This window comes from Lepisosteus oculatus, chromosome 4 (assembly GCF_040954835.1).
Source record: "Lepisosteus oculatus isolate fLepOcu1 chromosome 4, fLepOcu1.hap2, whole genome shotgun sequence".
Lineage (NCBI taxonomy): Eukaryota > Metazoa > Chordata > Actinopteri > Semionotiformes > Lepisosteidae > Lepisosteus > Lepisosteus oculatus.
The window spans coordinates 43,915,378-43,938,404 of record NC_090699.1 but is presented as its reverse complement, the minus strand read 5'-3'; the positions used below and the strand labels follow the sequence as shown (position 1 = coordinate 43,938,404).

The following is a 23,027-nucleotide window of genomic DNA, read 5'->3' as shown; positions in this document are numbered from 1 at the left end:
TGCTCTAGCTGAAAGACAGCAGGAGATGAACAAGGGACCTTGCGGAATCCGCAAAGACACACCTGAATATTAGCATGTTATTTGGGGATTTTTGGACCTGTGGATTCCTACTCACATTGTGTATTCTGAAGAGGCATAACGCCACCACATGGGCACACCACTTGGCTCCGGCTCCACAGGTGCAGCTACAGGAAGTGATGCGGCAGCGGTCAAACATCACGGCCACGTTGTAGGCACCTTTCGACTGGGCTGCTTGGGGCGACATCACCGTGGCACTCAGATGGAAACCTGGCAGGAAAGAGGGGGAGAACACATCTCACTGCTCGACGAAGGCCAGAGAACACTTTTTAAAAATCAGTTTAACGTCCCCTACAGCTCCTTGCCAAATTATAAAGAGTTCTGGTGCAAAGATAATGCATAACCATACCAAGCCAAAAATTAAACTAAAAAGAAATGTGAGGAGATTCCTCCCATGTTAAAAGTGAGAGTAGTTTTTCTGCATATTTGGTAGATTTAATTCAGGACGTAAGGACTAACTAGGTCTGCCAATATATGTTCTACTGAAACCTGAAGATTTGTATAGCTGGCATAAATTTGGGCATTTGAGTAAGATTTCCCTTATCACAAAGGTATATTTGCATTGAACACAATTTCAGCTTCCTCATGCATAAAAGTAGAAAATCCTCAAATATTTAAAGACCACCAATAGCATATATAGAAATTAGAGATTACATAGAGATTTTGAAATATTATACATTCTACTGTTCTTTTGCTACGCTCTGTTGTTACATATCTGATTGAAAACACTTTGAGAAGGCTCTCCAAGAAAAGACAATAAAACAAAACAGATTGATTAAAATGTCAGGGGTGGTTTATCAGGGACTTTCAGAGCGTGATCACAGGCTAGCCCTCTCATTTACAGAACCCAGATGCATCGTGGTGCCCTAAACCAGGCAGGGAGGAAATGAAACACTTATTTTCATATTGCCAGGGATGACAGCCACAAGCTTTACACACAGGCTGCCTGCCAGTTGTCCTGGTGAACTAATAAAGGCTGAGGAAGGTGGACTACACCTAGAGGAAGCGCTTTAATAGAATGTATAGTTCCAAGATAAACAAGATCCATTAGGGGCTGACCATGTTCCTGTATTTCTTAATGTAAATACACTGGTTGGGGCCACTTTAACACCGTCAGCTCCTGTCAGAAACACTTTATCTATACAGAAAAAGTTCAATTCTTTCCAAGGATAGTAGGGGGAAGCAAAACTGTTAATTATAAGCCAGCAGAACCAAGTAAAACTGCTATATTTATCTGTGCTTTGCAATGCTTACCATAAAAACTATATTTAAATACAACTGTGATTAGTGGTTTCACTAAAACTGCTAGAATGGAAACTAGACAAAAGAGCAGTTGTGTTCCTTAATTACACTACACTTCAATTCAATTAAGTATTCTCATTCTCAGGTCATTAACAATAAAAATTGATGAACTTTCAGTTTGTGATGGGCAAAATATTCCCCATCTCTTAAAACCCTTTCAGAGGTACTGCATGGCTACTATCACACTTTAGTTTAACTCAAGTCAAACTGGCCTGGCAGGACTGTTGAGTACTATTTAACTCTGTAAGCCTTTAATAATCAGAGAGAATCTACATTAATCCATTTGTGCGGGTATGAAGCACCATAAAATCGGAGCTGCTTACCTCAAAATAACAACTGAGGAGCATAATTCCTCAAGAACACACATCTGTTATATTCTAGTTTATACAAACATTATTTTATGATTGGGAGAGATGGTAGGTATTTCTCAGAGCTGCAGTGCAATACACACTGTCCTCAGTTCACAGATCATCAATGCTTAGAGCAGATCTCACTCCCTATACAGTCTTCCTCTTCCCATCAGTATATGAATCTATGCACTGCAAATAATTTAACAGATTCCTTCTGTTTTAAAAGCAATAACAGTCTGAAAGAATCTGAAACTTAAAATAGTTGGGGACAAAAGTTCCTAATCCTAGTATTTACCTAGTATACCAAACCTTAGCTGCCCTGAAGCCTGCTTGAAGCTCTGCGAGTTTTGATTCTCTTGAAAATGACCCTGGACACTGGTGAATGGCATGCGGTTTAACTTGGACTGCAGAACATGCTGAAGGATGGTTTTGTTGAACGGCTCTCGTTTAGGACCACAGTTGGCTTTACAGGTGGGTTGTCATCTGCATTTACACTCGGGATTAATGCATTTTTCCCCCACTGGATCACCATGAGCTGGCAGTGTGCTGCTCACAGCGAAAAGCACTCGTTTGAAAATCAGGTGAAATCTGTAACATTCTACAGAAATCTAAGTAACATGTAAGACCCAACAAACACAACACCTGAACATTAAATCCCCCATCCCAGCCTCAGGGGACCTCAGAGCTGGAAGCGTGATACAGTTCTCACGTCTGTTGCAAATCTCCAGGCTTCAACAGTCCCCTCTTACTGAAGCCATGGATCCTCACAGGGCCCAGTTCTTCCACAGTTTCAGATCCAGCAACTGGTCCATTCTGCTGTCCCTGCAATAATTCTGTCTGGCTCCACGGTAAGAACTCCCACAAGCTTTCTAAATAAAACGAAATGAATTGGCCAATTCGACTGCAGAATAAGTGGAGTTGTCAAGCATGTGGCAGTAATGCTAGTTTGGTTTCTAATTCAATTTACAGTAAGGGTTTATGATTTCTTAAAATGTGAGGCAAAAATAGTGAAATTATTCTTAAGAAATCTCTGAATTGAAACCCCTTAATATTCACGGGCCATGTGCTGACTGAAGCCAATAAGCTCATGTAATGAAGCCTGAGCAGCCATCTCCTCCTGGATGGGCTCCCACCCTGTTAAACTCCACCTAAGTCCGACTCCTCTCTCTGTAACCCCCCTCCTCTGCGGACCTCTCCGTTGCTAATTCTTTTGATTCCGCCGCCCTCTCCTGACCCTTCTCTGCCAGGAGCGGCGGACACTCTTGACCCCTCCTTCTCCAATTCCCCCATCACATTTCTCTGGTAAGGGTCAGTCACTTTTTTTTCCCCCTCAGCAAGAGTTCGAGAATCTGCCCCTTCCACATGGAACTCCTGTTCCTCGCTCACCTACACTACTGCAACTCCCACCTGGCCCGTCTCCCTGCCAACGCTATCCGCCCACAACAAATCCACAAAGCTGCGGCTCACCTTATCTTTTTTTCACGTTCCTCCATCTCTCCAGTCCCTCCACAAGGACTATAGTGCTGCACGTATTCAATTTACAACACTCGCACCTATCAGCTTCTCCAGTACCTTATCTCTCCCTACACTCCTTCTTCCACCAGACTGTCTGTACCCGTCTCCTTCTTCCCAAAGTCTGAACCATCCTCCACCTTCACCTCTCTGTGGTGCCGTGACCTACCCACAGAAATCAGAACTGCTGAACACCTGCACTAGACTCATTTGTTTAGACTGCCCTGGTGATCTCTCGGCTCTCAACTCCCTTCTTCAATGACTCTTACACTGTATTGCACCGATGGTTTTGACTCCCCATTTTCCTTCCCATCGGGCTGTTTTCATTACCGTTTTCAATCCACATTGTACTTGTCTTTAATTTTGCCTAGCTCATACTGCCAAGAAAAGCATTGCATTGCACTTCCAGCTATGTTACTTTCTTAATTAACTCCTGTACTTGCACGATTGGTCCTTGTACCTACAGAACATAAAACATGTACTACATAGATACACACACGTAACCCTGGATAAATGCACCTGCTAAAAAAAGTAAAGTGGACTCAAGAAGATTTTGATAACACAGTATTAAAACACCAGCATGAGTGTCAGGAGAGAGAAACAAGTAGTGCACATTCACTTAAGTTTGTATCCAACAGTGACACAGGCCCATATATACAAATATATAGTTTGATCTTGATAAGGGATAAAAATGCAGCAAATATCTGCTATACTTAAATTCACAAGTCACTTGTCTAGCAGAGAAGGGGCCATGTACTACAATTCCTGGATCTGTCCAGGAAGCAATTTCCTTTCTACATTCAAGAGCACACTGGTGACCAGGAGGAATTTGGAAAGAGTAGATAAAGAGCTGGCAGTACATGAAAGTTAAATTTATTGTTAGAGAGATCAGTACTGAGACAATCTATTCACCCGGCATCGCCCTCCCTCCTGTAGCCAGAATGATAAATCGGTGTTCCCACCTCAATAATATCAGTCCTTCGGATAAAAAAAATAAAAGCACTTCAAGTGTGAAAATGAAAAGCTCACAACCTCGCCAACTGAATAGCTACGGATGACTACTTCAGAAAGAAAAAGCAGATAGGTACCGTCCCCATCTACTGCAGTCCAATCGTCAATCCATCATTCCCTAATTCCCACACAGCCCAGTATCTGTACATGAGACAATCAACATGCACACATTAAGAAGAACCTAATTCTTAGCACAACTCACGCTGTGTTGCACTGTAAATTGTGGAATTAGGATAACCCTAGAGCATCCTAACACTTCTACTTTTGACTGTTAGTCTTGGGTGACACTTGATGTAGAATTGCTCTGAAAGTAATGACCTGCCGAGAAACGCATCAAAGAGCTTAATAAAAAGAAAGTGCATCTTTCCATCAGCTGCCTCATGAAATCCAAGCTCGCTGTACGAACAAGAATTCTGTCCATAAAATGAAGTCCGAATTCATTTGTGGCCAAGTGGCCAAGACCACTTTTACGTTATGATGGAAAATTTCAGAATTATTCCCAGGAGTAGTTCCGATAGCACTTAACTTCTCGCCTGGCAATCTGCTGTTTATTACGGCTTTGTTGCCCCCCTGCCAATAATCGAGCAGCAACAGCACCACGTGCTGGGACAAACATGTATTCTCTGTAAAAGAAACTGCAATGAACTGGAGATGTTCATTAACAATTCTAGTGCATATCTTTTATAAAGAGTAAAAAATGAAGCACCAAAATGCCCTGCTAGATATCACTGTGACTTAACACAGCAGGAATTTAGCCATCGCCTATGGTTATTTGATTAGAACCCATTTTTTGTCCTTCACAAATCAACCCTCCTCTTAAGCTCACAAGAAGGAATCTTTTTAAATGTCCAATCTGGTGCGATTTGGTGCCTCCTATGCGCTTCACACATGGAAATACCTTACACTTTGGAGTGTACTGGAAATTGCCAGTACACTCACCACACAACAGCTATCAGTGCGAAGGAGAACGGAGTGATGAGGCCAATTCACAAATGGGGATTATTAGGAGGCCATGATTGATAAAAGCCAATGGGAAATTTAGCCAGGACACTGGGGTAACACCTGTATTCTTTTCGATAAACACCCTGGGATTCTTAAGGACCACAGGGAGTCAGGACCTCGGTTTTACATCTCATTAGGATGGCCCTTTTTTTCCTAGTATAGTGTCCCTGTCACTGTACTGGGGCATTAAGACCCACACAGACCACTAGGTGAGTGCCACCTACTGGCCCCACTAACACCTCATTCAGCAGCAACCTTAGTTTCCCAGGAGGTTTCCTGATCCAGGTTCTGACCAGGCTCACACCTGCTGAGCTTCAGTGGGTTGCCAGTTTTGAGCTGCAGGTGATAAGGCTGCTGGCTAAAGCTGAGCTTTGGTTGAAGCTTTCTGTTGCTATGCAAAATGACGATTTTTCAGAAGAAAATGGGTGGAAGGCTGCCCACAGGCAACCTAATACGCATCTCCTCAATGTACTTTAATAGGTCACTCAAACACATTGATAGGAAACATAACATCAAGCCAGAAAATACTGCCTATTAATGCCTGGAGGCCAATTGGTGTTTGTTTTTTTGGAGAACAAAAAGAACAGAGCAAAACTGTTACCACTGTCTCTCTTACACTACTCAAATTTGACACTGATGACCACAATTTCATTAATTACATGCAAGTTACACTGAGACAAAAATTTGTTTCAGGTCTTATTGCAGATACTTAAATTGTAAAAGCAACAACGTGAAGAGAAATGGAAATAGGAGCAATTTATTCAACCCACTGTCTTCATACTCTCCTTCATGATCCATGATCCACATTTTGCTGCTCTTCTCCACCAGTTCTACTATTCTTAGGATTTTGTGTAAAAATACCCAAATCTTGCAAAAAAAACACCAGGAAAAGTGAGGAACAGTGGCCCAGGAAATTCCACACTATATTGCCACAGCCCAGTTTATGGCTGAAATGGACTGGTTGTCACGTCTACAGCACGTGTGCAACACACCAAATTCACGTGGGATTTTGCCTTTCAAGAATCCCCCGTTGGCAGTTGGTGACAAGAACTCCAGACAGAAACACACCTAGACAAAAGCCCAAGTGATCGTGGTGGCCGTTCTGTCTGTCGGTGTGCTTCTACAGAGGAGTGCAAACAGTACAGAAAGAGAAGAAAAGCCAGTAAAAAAGAAAACTAAAACTATTAAGCTGAGAAAAGTAATGGAAATGAGCAGCTGTCTTATTCTGGTAGTTCAAGAGAACAGAATTAAAGTAAAGTATTTTTCTAAGTGGTGCTTAACCAGGTTTTCTTGTTTAACCTCCCCGGCACGGCTCTGCTTTTGTTTTCTTTTAAAAATGTTCTTATACTGTTAATAACTTTTATCCTTGTATTAGGAAAAATCACTGCTTTCTGCAGAGGTACACATTCAGAACAGAAACTGCCTGGGTTTAAACTCTTTGATTATCTTTAGCTACTTCCTGCTGTACTGTTGTATGAAGATAATGTGTCCGCAGCAAAAGCTGTCACTTTTTACCTCCAAAACACTTTTGTTCATCTTCCACATCACCCAATGATACAGCAACTCCAGAAAGGGGTCAATAGAGACCAACAGTTATACATTGTGCTTTATTTTACTTAATTGAAAATTCTAGTTTCTAGTTCTAGTTATATTTTCAAATACATTTATTAAGCAATCCTTAAAAGACATTTAACACTAAAATGAGATTCTCAGATAAATGAGCTACAACTAAGCAAAACCTCTGAATAGGTAAAAAAATCTCCTCTCATTTACAACCGTTCTTACAATTTTGTAATTAAGTTCACCCAATCGTGGCAGTGGAGAGATGGAGCCAGGGCTCCTTATGCAGACTGGGAACAGTTGTGAACATAAGTGGACTCTTATGTTCCCATTTGTATAAAAAAAAATTATGCAGCATTTAAAACAGCCAACTCACAGGGGACTGTTCACAGCCTACTGATTGGAGACAAATGGAGAGCTGTTTTCTAAGTACAAGAGGGAACAAACAGCAAAAAAAAAACTGCCGCAAATAAAAGTACCTTGCCAATAAGAACAGGAAAGCTTTTCTAAAAGCGAACTTGAGCCACAGCAATATTCTGGTATTTCCAATATTCTTACTTGATACCTAGTTTGTTAAGCCCCATCTCAAAGACTTAAAAATGTAAGACAGACCACATTTTTTTTGCCAGCGCTAATCTTTGATTTACGGGCATGTCCACAGAGAACTCCCATTTAGAAACAACTGTGGCCTTCACTCTAACATGGAAAATTCAAATAGCCAGCAAGTGCCAAAAACATGATACAAGCTATTGAAAGAGCTTTACTTTACTTTGAGTATGGCAGTACTTTCTCATTCAAAAGAGAACACCGTCATATGAAAAACAGTTTTACATAGAATGTTACTGGGATTACATGTGAGCCCTGGGTAAGAACATGGATTTGTTGCAGATTAAGTCCTTATGAATGAACTATTCCACTTGAGATGGGTGTATATAGCACATATCCTTACAACTAGATGAACCACAAAAAATCGACACTGGGCAGAGACGCTATGCCTTACCAATCTGCAGTGGGTCCTTCACAGCCCTCATCCGGTACAGCTGCTCTCCCCTCTGGAACTCATCAGCACAGCCATTGGCCAGGCAGGAGTATAGCCTGCAGAGAGGAATAAGGTGCTGGTGTTACCAAGCAAGGAATGAATCAGCAGCAAGGATGGTCTAAACTAACTGCTTGGATACATGTGCCTACATTCAGACTTACAGAGCACTGTCATATTAAAATCTGCCTTGACATACAATACTGCTGCAGTACAACAAATAACACATCATGCAGGGCGTGACGCACACAGTCATGCTATTTACAGCACAGGTGCAGAAATAGACAGGATAACTGCTTTGTTTTTTTGAGGGGAAGACGTTTTGATGTGGAAAGTTTTGTCGAGATTACCAATATAAAAATTCCTGAGTGGATGTGTGTTTCTATCCTTTCCTCCCTACCCCCCACCCTGAGACACTGTGAGCTGGATGCATAAAACTTTCAGCTCAGTGGTCCACCCATATGTGTTTGGCTACTGCTTTATTTAAGAGGGCCGTGGTGAGTCTAAACCTTCAGGCAAGGCAAGGCTATGCCCTGGACAGGACACCAGATTACTGGAGGGTGTGCCAACCTGCAAATGAGATAATGCAGGAGGTGCAAATCAATCTAGACAGCGCGTCTTTAAAGTAGAGTAATTGGAGAACGTCCATGTGAACATGGGAACATAGCTCTGAGGCATCCGTACCAACCACTTAGTCACGACGCCCAGTATAGTAAACGCTCTCGTTTTCTTTTAAAAATAGGCTTTTGTCTAACAGCCTTATGCATTTCCATCATTCTGTACATCCATTATGAGAAAGCCGTTTCTTCCTTGTAAGAGTCATGGCAAATCCAGTGCCTGTTTTAAAAGCACAGATCCCTGGGGAAATACAGCCAAGCAGTATGGGATACCACACTCGGTCTCTAAACATGTCAGGTACACTCTAACATTGCTTTTCCAACTACCCTTGCACTGCCTTATTATTCAAATGCATTTCTGACTGAAGGATTACACTTGTTATTTGATGGTTCTGAGCACCTCCCATGAACATTGCTCATTCCACATAAAAAGGATTTAAGAGAAATTGCCAGAAAATAAGCTTCATCTTGCAATGTAGTTTTATCTATTCAAGACTCTTTCAAAGAATGTATTTTGTCTGAAAAAAGCCATGCATGTGACATTCCCAGTACCTGTTGCTGGATTATATACAAGATGCCACAGCTCACACAGCCTGGAACGCCTATGCTAAGCGTACAGGCAGGTACCTGATGTCCTCCTCGTTCTCAGGGAAGCTCCAGTAGGCGATGCGCAGCTGCAGTTGCTCTGGGACTGGGGGGTAGACCTTCTCCACCACCTCGAAGGGGATATGAAAGGCCACCTGCTTGGCCGACAGCTCTACCAGCGGGATCACCTGGCCATCTAGACAGAACAAAGAGGGAGAACAACAGGAGATGAGAATACAGTCATGACCCCTGCTGGTGTGCTCTGGGAAAGAAACATGACATTTGTTGCGGGAAAGCAAAGGAAAGAAGCACCCGATTAGCTGATTGAATGTGGCTATGCCGCTGTATTTATTTTTTTATGCAATTGCTGCCTCACAGTGCTGGGGGACCTGGGTTTAATTCCTGGCACGCTACCTGTGTGGAGTTCTCCCTATGTTCACGTGGGTTTTCCCCCACATGCCAAAGACACACTGGTAGGTTTACTTTCGTCTCAAATCCCCTCCCAATTATTTCAGCAATATTACTTATCTGAACAGTTCCATAAAGGGATCTCTGTACACTATCCACTGACTTACGCCATCTGCTCACCAAGTATAATCAAGTCTAAAAATCATCTTCAATGCCAGAAGCAAAGATGCTTAATCTTGATCTTAGCTGCATCTTAAAGTCAGCCATAAATAACAGATTTGAAAATGAAACAGTGAAAATAATTTAAGGAACCCAGACACAATAGTCCTATGCTTATTTGACTAAATATTATGAACCCCATGTCAAACGGATTGAAACTCTCAGTGGCTGAGAGACCTCCATCACTTTCCCTGGGCAGAAGGATTCCCTTATCTCAATCCCACTGAAAAATACTGGAACCGGCAGTTCAACCCCCAACACCACTAGCCTTGTCACTATAATGAAAGAGGTAGGAGTAAACGACTATTTGAAAAATGCATGGTATACATGCCATACCTTAATCCTACTGTTCTTGCTGGTAGCAGAAGCCCACCACTTTGTCCTCTTATTATTTCCCCTATCAGCGCACATTTTACTGGCTAGAAGCTCAAAGACCTTTAAGCTAATAAAAAGAAGGGTGATCCCACATTGCTGCTGTACATCATTCCATTTTCTAACCACCTTACCCAATTCAGGGTGTGTGGTGGGGAGCCAGAGCCCATCTCAGCCAGCAACAGGCATAAGACAGGATATACCCTGGTCGGGATGCCAGTCTGTCACAAGGCACACAGACACAAACAATCACACTCGGACCAGGGCTCATTTTACAGAAGCCAATGAACCTACTAGTATGTTTTTGTACTGTGGGGGGAAACCCACACGGACACAGGGAGAACACACAAACTCCATGGAGATAGCACCTCAGGGCCCCAGCACCGCAACGCAGCGCAGCAATGCTAATCACTGCGCCATCGTGCCAACCTGCTGGTCATATCTAAACACCCGCCCACAGGTGTCAGTACCACCTTTTTCACAATACAGACAACGCGATCATGAAGCCCGACGTCATCCACTTAGAATCCCTTTAGGCACTTTGTTTGCGTTTTTGTTAATTTTGTCAAACGGATAGTTGCCATTTTGAGAAAAGGAGAGACTGCTTTAGAAATGTGCTATAAAGCAACAAAATGAGGGAAAGCCAACAAGGAGAGGATATAAAGCTTCTCTTAAACAAAGGGGCCTTTTGGTTTGCAATTACAGTTTCATTGAAGAACCTTTTCCGATGTAAACTACCTGCAACACTGCTCAAGAGCATTCTCGCATTCTAAGCACATGGAAGAAAACACTCCCAACACCAGAAGCTGCGAATTTGACCAATTTGAGCCAACTGCACTGCTCAATAGGAGACATTGTGTCCGAGTGGCGGCAACTCTTCCTACAGATGGTGAAGCAGCAAAGTGTGGGCGCAAACTACAAGCATTCTTTTTCTATAACGTTTGCGCCCCTTGTTTACTAAAAGTCTGTCTCAAAGACTGTCTTGTGTCCCCACTTAACCGCATTGTCAGAGATCCACTGCAAGGACTGCAAGCAGGGAGGTCCATAATAGATTCATTGAACGGGCACATTTGCTAAAATAAAGCAACACTTCATAGAACAGCAATGACAGAATAGAGTAAAATGGAGCAATGAAACCTGGCAAGTGAAAGCACACAAGCCCGGGATTCCTGTTGCAGATCCCCCCCGTCTGAATATTATATAACTCACCTTGAAAAGACCCATGACTTATCTATATCTAGCACTCCTCTGTGAGCCAATCTCCCTAACCCAACCTTAAACTCTTTACACAATTGCTCCCATTCAAACACAATGAAGGTACAATGAGAGGTCCAGGTGTTTCACAGAAACACTGGCTTTCTGCAGTGTGTGGGATATGGGAGAGCCACTGAGTCAGTGTGAGTCAGAAAACCAAGACAATCGCAGTGGTTACACTGCTTACTATTCTTACTGCGACTCAGCACTGAGGCTTTAGAAGAGCCATAAGCCATTATATAAGACATCCCCTGGCCAGCTGTCTCACTGTAGAACTATCAGTCTGGCAGACCAGCTCCTCAGAAAGGTGAGAGATTGATTTTCACATTTTAAATACTGGCTATATGTGACAAACTGTCTATTCATACCCAACCTAATTAAATTTATTGGACAGCTCGTCTGGCTACAGGCAAATGTGTCAACCACACAAAGTACTGGGAAAATGAGAATTCCACTGCATTATGTTCGATCTACTGTAGTTTTCATAAGTAGCAGGCTATTTTAAAAAAAGTTGCACAAAAAAAGCAATATATATATAATGTAAGATCCACACATCTTCAGATTCATCAAAATAAAGAACAAGGTCGAAGTCTGTTTCTGCTGCTGGCTCATACACCACTTGCAGCTTATGAAACCTGAAGTGGATTATTCTGCTAAGCAATTGGAGTTTCTAATGAGTTCTCTTAAACATTAAGATTAAATCTGAGAAGAAAATCAAGAAATAGAGTGCAACTGAATTTATTTTAACAAAGGCTTGATAAGATAATTTTTGAAAATGAAAGCATTTGTCAGAATGAGGTATTGGGTCACATCAGCTAATATAAGGTCCGCTTTTGGGGATTTTGAATGCTGTAGGTGTAGTCAGAAAAGTTAAACTACATGGCTTTTAGGTTTAGTTTCTCAATGTTAAATGTAATTTAACATTTCCAACATATTACAAAATATTTCTCCTTATATATTTAATAGCCCTTGCTTTTAAACACAGTGTAACTAATGTGGAGAAAACTAAGACCACTGCAGACACACATTACCAGTCCTGCAGCAGATCTCACCACCATCACAACACCCCCATTGCAAGCGGTCAGTTCTAGCCAGCAGTACGCTGCAGACTCCCTAACTTTAAAGGCTACACCTCACTATTTCTCAAGCTCCTCAACAACAGCCCCTACATCCCAGTCTCCATCCCAGCCTGTTCGTCCTGGAAAATAACCCCAGCTGTTTCTGCGCCTTGTCCGTCACCACTTATCATTAAAGCAAAGACTGTGGACCACGGAAAATTGTATTCCGGGAAGAATTAAGTCGGTGATAGCGACTACGCACGTTGAGAAAATAAAAAATGGCAGGGAAGAAAATAAAACAGCTTAAGTTGCTCTCACTGAGATCTCAGTGCTCAAGGCAGTTATATATAGAACCCTGTTATGAATTGGTTGCAGTGATTTGAATTTGACATTTAACAGACTTGAAACAGATTTTTAACAGCTCTGACATTTTAACAAATATGCTCAGTAAAATAATTAAACGTTGGTCATCTACTTGGTTAATCAACAGGTGGTTTACGATGAAAGCCGCAAGGTAGCGGATTGTGTGGCCACCTTGTGAAACCATACCAAGCTGCAGACGCTGTGTTGTGGGATTCTGTCCCATTCCTCTCATGGCTCTCAATGCTACCTGAATCTCTCTCTGTCTCTGTCTTTCTCCCTTGATTTCTCACCAGGCTTGACATTCAACAGGTTAAACTTACTTAATACCAATGTCCCTGTTTAATGTTTATGCGACAAAGTCACTCGTGTGCATGGTGATCAGCCATGAATTGATCAAAACACCAAAAACATTTAAGCGATATCCAAAACCTGTATGTTTCATTTTTCTAAACACATATATGCTTAGATCTTGAGATGTTTGGTATAGATTGTAATGGTGATGGGGAAAAAAACATTTTAGGTTATATGTACTGTGATGCGAGAAAGAATATTATGGGGGAAAAAAAAACTATGAGAGGGCAATTATAGCCACACATTCAAACCATGAAGGTCACATTTGCAGAAAAGGCTGAGATCACCTTGTATGCGGACCCTGCAACTTGGCTCAAAGTCTCTAAGCACTAGTCCCTCCCTCCAGGCAGGGCACTTTTCTGGAAAAAAAGGTTTTTAAAAGACCGATAGATGTAAGCCATGGTAAACACTGCTAAGTGTTCCTTCTTTCTGCTTCTAAGAAAGAGAGAGTTCCCAGATCGCAAGTCTGAGAGGTAGAAAGAAGTCTGCTGGAATTCTAAGAATACAGAAGAGGGGGTGGACACGCAGGGTGTAGGCTGCCACTATCGGCTCTTTCCTCTCCAGCTGACAGCTATGAAACTAGGAAGGGGTGGGGGAACTGCTGCCTAATTTCAATTCACAGAAACACCAATGCGAACATTTCCATGAATCACTCACGAGAGCTCTTGGCAGGAGCGGCAGTGCGTTCTGCACAACTTTTTCCTGCCGAACAGCGCAGAGTACTACAAGGCACCCACCGCAAAACACAATAAACCGCGGCAGAACTCCTCACGCGGCCTCAGCAAACCCTCGAGGAGATAAAGCCCGCTTCCAGAACGGGCAGGAAATCTGGCTCAGACTCCCCTTCTCAGATCGCTGCCGAAGACGGGGCACATTGAGCGCCACCGGCTGACCCCGTTTTCCCAAGGCACTGGGGTTTCAAAAAAGTTAAAACGTTTCGTTCCTCTCTTTGGGGGAAGCGGCTTGAACCATTTCCAACCTGTAACAGAAAGCGAGTGCACTACAATGGAAGTCAGTACGTTTGCAGGATAATTACATTTTGCCAGGCTGTGCAAAAATATGTATCTTTGTTCACAGGCCGCCATATAAACTTACAAAAGTGGAATAGATCTAAATATAATTTAGAAAAAAAAAATTTTATGAAATGTTCAATGTTATAAGAGGGTTCCCTGGTACATTCCAGGACGTGACTGAAAAGTTACAATTTAAACCATCAGGGTTTGTTCTGACAGCTTGTACGCATCTCAGATCTCAACACCACCTTTGCCTAGAAAAACGCACAGCTATAAACAGGATATCTTCAGTGCTGCACAATGTCTGTCATGAAAAACCTTCAGGCAGTTTCCATGCAACATTCTGCACGTACAAGTTTTCAGTTTTTCCTCCTAAACTTCAGGAATATCCCTTAATGCCACTCATTATATATTCCCTCTTCACCACTTATTTCAAGATATCATTCATCATCACGTTTCCTTGATGCTGTCTACTATGTGACTGCCAAGCAAAGGAAACCAGTTATGGTATGAAAGGATAAATATATCTGCAACACTGTGAGGACAGCAACAGAGGCTGAAGGGACGTCCTGGAAGTTTGTTCAGCGGATGGGTAAAAATATTCTAATGCTTCTCAGTGAATCAATAATCCTTGAGGTAAAAATGTGTCTTTTCACAGGAGCCCATAGCCCGTGTGTTCTAGGGGATACAAGGATGGTGAGAATGGTGACACTGTACAGCTGGAGCAGCCTGTGTTTGGCTTTGACAGAGTAGCTTTTGTTAAATACAGCGTGTGGCACAATCTCAAAGGAGAGTGGGAAGGTGTTAACCCTGGTGTGTTGGCACGAGCCCAGAACATAGCACGAAATGTGAACAGTCTGGAAAACACAAAAATGAGCTAGTAGTTTTAAGTTTCCGAAGTTGGCCAGAAAATGAGTCATTTTCTATTTGTATTAATAACCAAGGCTTGCATTTGTGATTTTTATCACTATTATTTTTATAGTGTCTGGCAAAGTGGGGAGCAGCCATTTATCAGTGTCATGCAGCACCTACAGGGTCAATGCATGATGACCATTTTGCACCAGCACCCCCACTACACAGCAGATATGGTGGAGAAGAGAGACATTTCTTTTCCCTCTGCAGTTTAATAAAGGGGGAAATTCAAGGAGACCAAGCCCAGAGTGGAACCTGGCCAGGAAACCAGGGTTAACACCTTATTCTAACCCATCATGAGATCAAAAGATCAAGAACCAAGTACGTAAGAGCTTCAAAGATGACAAAATTAAGCCCATCCAACTCGTCTGTAGTTAATAGATCTGCTGAAATCATCCAGGTGTTTCTTAAAAGAAACCAGGTAATTAGTCTCAACAGCATGACTGGGGAGCTTGTTCCATACTCCCACAACCCTTTGGGTACAGCAGCATCTCTGTTCTCATTTTAAATACACTTCCATATTGATTTCACCAGTACATGTTCATTCTGGGGAATAAGACACTGCATTGACTTTGTCAGTGCCTTTGAGGATTTTCAATACTTGTATCTTCTGTTCAAAACTAAAAGGCTCAGTCCCTTCAGCCTGTCACTGTAGGGCATTATTTTAAGCCACAGAATGTATTTGTTTTCTCTTCTCTGGACAGATTGCAGAGAAGCATAGTCTTTCTTATGACCTGTACACATTATTTTGAAGAGGCCTTACTAGAACTTTATAAACTTTTAATTTTTAAATTACAAAATGTCCCTTAATTTAATTCTACACTTTTAGCTAGCTATATATCCAAGTATTGGGCTTGACTTTTTAATGGCTTCTACACATTTTCCATCAGTAAATAATGCGTCAACATCAACACTTAAGTCTTTTTCATAAGTAACCTCTTCTAGCTCAGAGTTTCCCCATTTGTATTTAGAATTTGCTTTTACTACTTCCATGTAATAATTTCACTTCACTTAAATGCATTAAAAGTCAGTTGCAAGATATTTGCACTGTTGTGAATTGTATCCAAATCTTTTGGAAGTAGTCAAAAACAGTAGTCAGTCCCCGGTCTGGCAACTTATTCAACTGTCAGGTCCAGAGTGAACAGTGCCTCTTGCTGATCTCCCACTAATTATGTGGAAGATAAAAGTAAACAAATTATTTTCTATTACTTGAATGCTGACATTGCATACTGACTGCTAGAATCCAGGGACTGACATGTAATAGGAGGCAGAGTGGCCAGCAGAGAGACTGGCAGGCTTCTTTCAGAGAAAGAGGCAGAGTAGTTATAGTTGTCTCTACTCTGAAAATGAGCTTTCACTAGCTGGCAGACATTGCAGTCAAGAGCCTATAGTTGAGAAACTGTGAGGAGTACCACTCATTTATTTCCTAGAAATAAAGGGACAGAGCCAACAAAAGCTAGAAATGATTCAGTTAGAACAGTACTGTGGAGATGTAGTCAGGGTTTGTGACTCCTTATCTAGAGATTTGTAGATTCAAATCCCAGTGAGGCACTGCTGTTCCTGTACAATACCCAGCTGTACAGACGGGTGTAAAAGTAAGTAATTCAGTAAAACATTAGCAAAACCGTAACAGAACTGTCCCAAACCGAAAGGAACCTTAGGTTTCCCAAAAAGTAAATATGATGAAAAAGTCACAAACAGCCCAAAATAATGAAAAAACGGATTCACCTTTTATTTTGACAGTGGGGGAATTGGGTCCTGCAGATTGCTTCCTCCATCCTCTCCAGTTCTGACACAGGCTCTCTGCCTCGGAGATGAACGAGCACAGCGAGTCCTCCTCGAACCGGTCCGAGTCCTCGAAGGAGAACCTCTCTCCGTCTTCCCACTCGGCAAACATGAGTTCCATCACATCTACCGGCGAAGCAGTCGGGGGACTCGGAGCAACAACCGAAACCGCCCCCAACTCGAACACAACAGAACACGGACGCGGAGCTGCCCTGCTTGTGAGGGACGGGGGACGGGGCGCAGTTCCACTCCGAAAACTCCAAACCCGGGGGAGGGAGCGAGCAGAAACGATCAAATCAAAGAGTCGAAGAAGCTCACCGCAGAGGGGACGTGCAAAAGTAACAATGCTTTGTCTTTTGTTGGGGTTTTTTTTCCTATGCAATATTAAGTCTTGCCGAATATGAAGCGAAATGCCTGGCGTACCGTCACTTCACAGGCCCACGTTCGGCATTGAATTCTTCAACGTTTATCGACCTGCAGTTCGGGTTGGCTCCAATAAAGCTGGTTTGTTCAACTCGGGGGGGCTAAAAAAACCAGCAGTAAGGCTGAGTGATTCATGCTCACCCCTGCTCTTCCAGTACAGCAACACTGGGTTCGCCAACTCCCGTGTCCCAGACTCGGAAAGGCAGCGACTTCACGAACAACAATTGTGACATTCCTAATGTGCTTTAACTTAGATATGAGTCCACACAACGCTTACAGAGGGCGATATTTGTCACGCTTTCCCCCACAGCGTTCGTGTCTGAACGTATTCAAAAATGTTTTTATTTTACAAAAGGCTGCGTATTGTTAGTGTAAGAAAAACAGCACTTTGTAATACAAAACTCTTAACTGACACTTACAGTCTTCCTATCAAATCATATTATCATATCCTTTTTACATCTGTATACAAATAAGAACAATAACAAAAAATACCTAGGGGAAATTTCTTGGGGGATTCCGTGTTCTAGTGGTTATTGACACACTAAATCATTTTCAGAACAGTCGTCTGTCGACCTAACTGTACTGAAATAAGCACTGCGCTCCTCAGATCGCTGGGTTCTTCCTGTCTAGTGCTCCCTTTCCACTCAGGTTAATATCACTGCCCTGAAAGGGCATTCATTCTCGCACAAATCGTCGGCTTTAATTAGGTGACTCAGTCGTTTTGAATCGGTACTATCCTGAGTGGGATTCCCGACGCACTACTCTCCGGTGACCGACTGCACTTTTCCTCCCCTGTAGTCCCCAGACGTTGCCAACCACTTGTGTACGTGCTGAAAACGAAAAAGCACTTCTGGACATCCGAAATGCTGGATTAGCGTTCGCTGGTTCCCTTCGCTGTGCAATTCAGCGTCAGGTTATGTAACGCAGGGAGTAAAATGGAAACACGATTTGGAGCAGCGACTCTATCTTCTGCATGTGCGGCTTCCTTGGAAATCGTCAAGTTTTGAATGTTGTTTTTCATTCACCTCTCCACTTCTCCTCCAGTCTGCTGGGCGCTTCGGCTCCGGTGTTGAGTGGGGGCAACGCGATACTGTATTAACCACAGCTCTTTGTAGTAATGTTATATACTTGCTGTTTAATATCTCCCAGTATTTGTGTCTTCCCTCGAAGAAAATCAACGTGGATCAAACAAATGAAACACCTCTTCTCATTGTTTTGTCCCAGCTCGATTAGCTGGCGATTAGATAGCAATGCCGAGTAACCTCCTTTCCGATTCAGACTGTCATCGCTTTCCACGTTTAGTTAAATAAACACCGCTATCATTTTTTTACATATAAAATGTATACCTTCAGCCGCTGGCAGAAAGCCCCCCCAGTCCAAACTCGAGTCTCTGAGTTACTCTGAACAGTGTTGTTTATACTGACAATTGAAAGAATGGCCCTGTGTAGTCACCAGTTACCACATTTAACTAACGTTTTTGCCCTTCTTGTTTCATTTGGATGTCTTATTCAATCGAGACTCTGTTTATTCATGCCGTCGTCTTTCTTCCTTCCTTTGTATTTTAAAAGCATCCAGTCTTTTGCACGCTCGACAGCCGACCCGGTTCCCGTTCAGTCCTCCGGATGAAGTCTCACGATAAACCCCGGTTTGCTCGCTGACAGACGCCGCTTTTCCTGCTGTCCTTCTGCAACGGTTTCGAGCCGCCCTTAAAAACCGGGATCCCCCTAATTTCTCCCGTCTGCCCCCCACTCTCTGTCTCTCCGGTGGGGAAGATGGCTCTTCAGCTTACAGGCTTCAGCCCAGTCTCCTCCATCAGCTGATCCCAACTTCCGCCTCACACTCGGACTAACAGGGTGCCTCTCGCATAGAAGACCAGCTATTTTTATTGCAGCAGAGTTCTCTCTACGACAGTCCGCCCCGTATATGACGTTTCTGCACCATCAGGGTTTTATTTAACAACTTTGAAGGACTTCGAGTGTGAGCGTTTTAATATTGTGCATATGTTTTGTCGATTTATCGTGGTTGAAAGCATTGTAACCTTTGACCCCAGCAACCCCCCTCCTCCTCCTCGGTTGCTATGATGTAAATAATACAGGCACGCGCGGTGAGGCTGAAGTTCTGTGCGCTGGGAAGGTAACTTGATTGACGGGCTTTGTTACAACTGCGGGAGGAAAAAATATTCTTCTATGTAGCTTTCGAGAGTTATTTTTTTCTGAAACGGTTTCCTGAAAAAGGTATCAGACACGAAAAGCGGTTACGGCGAATTCCAAATTAAGTATTTTGTGCTAATACATTACGTGGTATATTAAAGTTTGTTATGCAAAAAAGAAATGCAATTCTTTTATTTCAGGGCCACCGTATGTGATACAACATACCAACGCGAGCTGTTCAGACCTAATGTTTTAAAAGTAGGTGATGTCATATAAAACTAGTTGTCACAGGTAGAAGGTTTTTAAATCACAAATGTTCATGGGAAAGTGTAAAACATGGATGTAGTTAAAAATTAAAACAGTTGTTCGGAGGGACCTGTAGCGAGCAGAAATAACCTCGTAACTTCCTGTTGAATATTGTATCTCCTCAGTACCAATATGTGATAGTTATCTACAAGACTTAATATTGTAACGCTACAAGGTTGACGTGGGCGCCCTCGCCGCTGCCGCATCAGGTCGGCCCCCCACCGTTGGGGACTCGAACCCGGGCCTCTAGCGTCACTCAACAGGGACCCAGCCTCTTGAGCCAAAGGGAAATCTCCCATCAGCCCGATGGCTGCGGTCCCTCCTATTCACAGGGAAGGGTGGTGACGTCACCGCGGTGGTAAGCCGGCTCTCACAAGCAATGGAGGCCGTATGCGTTACAATATCATGTACAGTGTATGTGAATATATGTAAATCACGTTACTTCAAAGTTAACATTTCATTGTGAATGGTAAAACCTCAGCAAGATGTACAGGTAATTCCGATAACTAGTGTATGTGGATCTATCCAGCTCCAGTTTACAATGCACAATCCATCAGGTTACCTGAGTTATACACTGTTACTTTAAGTTGTCCTGATCATTGGGCAACATTTATTCTGGCTGCACTCCTTTTGTATACACAGGCTTATCCATAGCCTTATAATTGGGTGAAAACCAAATCCTAACGTGTAAGAAGAATACAAAAAACGTGACAAATGAGAGGTGGCCCTCCAGTCCATTTTGCTCATTCTGTCGCTAGTACTGTAGCTAATTGACTGAAGAATCTCATCTGACTGCCTTTTGAAAGAAGCAAGGATTTCAGCTTCAATAATATGGCTGGGTAACTTGTTCCATATTCGTCCTCCCGCAACCCAACAGCCCTTTGTGTGAGGACGTGCTTCCTCCTGGTTTCCACTTTTGTCTACTGCTTCATGTTTCACTGTTGATTCGGAAGAACTCCATCGGAATGGCTGTGTTATTGCCTTCGAGTTGGGCCTGCATTGGGCCTGATGGGAAGCGTTTCTGTCTCGCAGTGCTGGGACCCTGGGTTCAATTCCAGACCTGGGGTGTCCGAGGGTGCCATGTGCGTGGAGTTTGTATGTTCTCCCCGTGTTTGCGTGGGCTTCTTCCTGTTACCTCCTGAAGTCCGAAAACATACTGGTAGGTTAAATGGATTCGGGGAAAATTGGCCTTAGGATGGCCGAGTTAGTGTCTGCCTTCCTTAGGATGGACTAGCATCCTGTCCAGGTTGTTACCCTGCCTTTGCCTGCTGCTTGCTGAGATCCCCCCCCAACCCAGAATTGGAAGAAGTGGGTAGAACATGGATGGATTTGCAGCACATGGACCAGGTCCCCTCGTAGTCTTCTCTCTTCAAAGACTAAAAACATAAATGTGGGCAGATTGAGCTCTATGATCACGGCGTGAATGTGGGTCATGTCACTAGCTGACTGTACACAGTTGACTGAGCACCACCTACAGTATGGTGGGATTAGTCAGGCAAGGATATTCTGCCTCTCAGCACCACAGTTTCCCCCAATGGCTGTCCATCTTGAATCAGAGCTAAACACTGATTCAGCTCAATTACTGTGGTGTGGTGTCACAGTACCACACAGGCTGTGTTGCCTGTGACGTGTTAAAAGACGAAAGTCTCAAAGGTGGGCAGGTCGGGGGAGTGTGCTGCCTACACTTTCTCATGCTCAGCTGCTTGCAGTTTCAGAGTTTGCAGGTGAGAGCTCTGATGTGAAGGACACAATTCTAAATCAGGGGGTGTATAGCAAGAAATAACTGGCATCCCTAGACTGGTGCATTATAGAAGTGGAGAATAAAATTAAAATTTTCACTGCACTTGCTAACATTCTCCGCTGTTGTAATGGTTCCCTGCATGGTCAAGAGGAGGACAAACCTATTGTTTTTCAAATTGAAAACCTTTAGATTTATATTGGCTGTGTGGCTTATATAGGGTCATTTTCATGATATAAAACAAACCCTTCACATATAAGTTGCTTTCTGGAGGGAATCACATGACTTAGAAGAACAATATGACCTTTGACCTTTATAGATCTTTCTGTGTGGACATAACACCTCATGTCAACATCTCCCTGTTGTACTTTCCCTGTTGTGTTCAAAATAGGCATAGGAGGGCAAGGTAAGTGAGTCAGTGAGGCACCAAGGAAGTAAATAAATGATTGCCATGACACCAGAGCTGTGTTTCACAAGGAAGTGTGTACTATGAGAGAAACTGTAGTAAATAACTAGTTTTAGTAATTTACTGCAGGCTGTAAATAAGACAAAACAAAAACTACTGTAAAGGTGATTGCCTCACAAGAAAGTCCAGTCCAGTGGTGACTCTTGTTGTAGATTGAGCTTTGATTTCTCTCCAAACCAATGGAGGTCAGCAACCTGTGTTGTTAAAATGTTAACAACACCCTGAATGGGCACTAAATCAGGTGACATCTGAAGAGTTTTTGAGCTGAAAACTGAAATTGACCACTGTGCGAGAGATGGTCAGGAAACCACAAACACACAAACCTATTGTTTTCTCTCGGAGTAATTTACAGTAGATTCCATGTTTAGGATTGGGTAGCAAGATGGCCAAGTGGTTAGCATTGCTCACAGTTCTGGGGCCCTAACTTCTGGAGTGCTATACAGTACATGTGGAGTTTGTATGTTTTCCTGATGTTTGTATGGGTTTCTTTCAGGTGCTCCAGTTTCCTCCTACAGTCCAAAGACATACTATAGTAGGTTAATTGGCTTTTGGGAAAAATTGACCCTAGTGTGTGAATGTGCATGTTTGTGTCTGTGTGCCCTGTGATGGACTAGTGTCCTGTCCAGGGTATAATGTCGTGCCTTCTTCTTAAACATATGATCAATTAGTTAATCAGGTATCACCATCATATATATGTACTGTAAATTGGGTTATTAATGGAATCCAAGTTGCTGACTTCTCTGAAGACCCAGCTCACAGTGACTGCCTAGGCCAGAGGTCAGAGACTCAGTTACTGCATCACCTAGTGTCTTCTGGCGTGTCAACCAAACTCTCAGTTACATATAATATAATATAATATAATATAATATAATATAATATAATATAATATAATATAATAAACAGTCAATATAATTTTTTAACCTGTAGTACTTTTAAACTAACAGTGTGATGTTTTCCAGGCCACTGTACCTTAAATGAACTCAATATTTTTATGAATCAAATATGGATGTTATGAAAAACCCTTGTTATGTATAACAAATCTAATAATTAGGCTAATTATTTCCATTAATATAATTATGTGTTTCATATATAATACTGCAGCTAGGATCACACCTTCCCCCTTCTCTTAACGACAGACTACTTTTTTTCTAAATTC

The 23,027-nt window shown here is 42.6% G+C and overlaps 1 protein-coding gene across 3 annotated transcripts in view; it reads right to left on the bottom strand.

Moving 5' to 3' along the window:
* zswim8 (zinc finger, SWIM-type containing 8) overlaps window positions 1-19,246 on the bottom strand; it is a 51,546-nt gene extending 32,300 nt beyond the window's left edge. For 2 of the 3 annotated variants that reach the window (XM_015347831.2, XM_006630883.3), the window contains exons 1-4: window positions 16,732-19,244; window positions 9,096-9,249; window positions 7,816-7,910; window positions 116-288 (exon numbers count right to left, since the gene is read on the bottom strand). In XM_015347831.2, coding sequence (XP_015203317.2) covers window positions 116-288; window positions 7,816-7,910; window positions 9,096-9,249; window positions 16,732-16,909 — 600 coding nt within the window. In that variant the 5' untranslated portion in view covers window positions 16,910-19,244. Of the gene's footprint in view, window positions 1-115; window positions 289-7,815; window positions 7,911-9,095; window positions 9,250-16,731 lie in introns of all 3 variants that reach the window. The other variant, XM_015347832.2, reaches the window with a different exon arrangement.
* Between the last annotated feature and the right edge of the window lie 3,781 nt (window positions 19,247-23,027).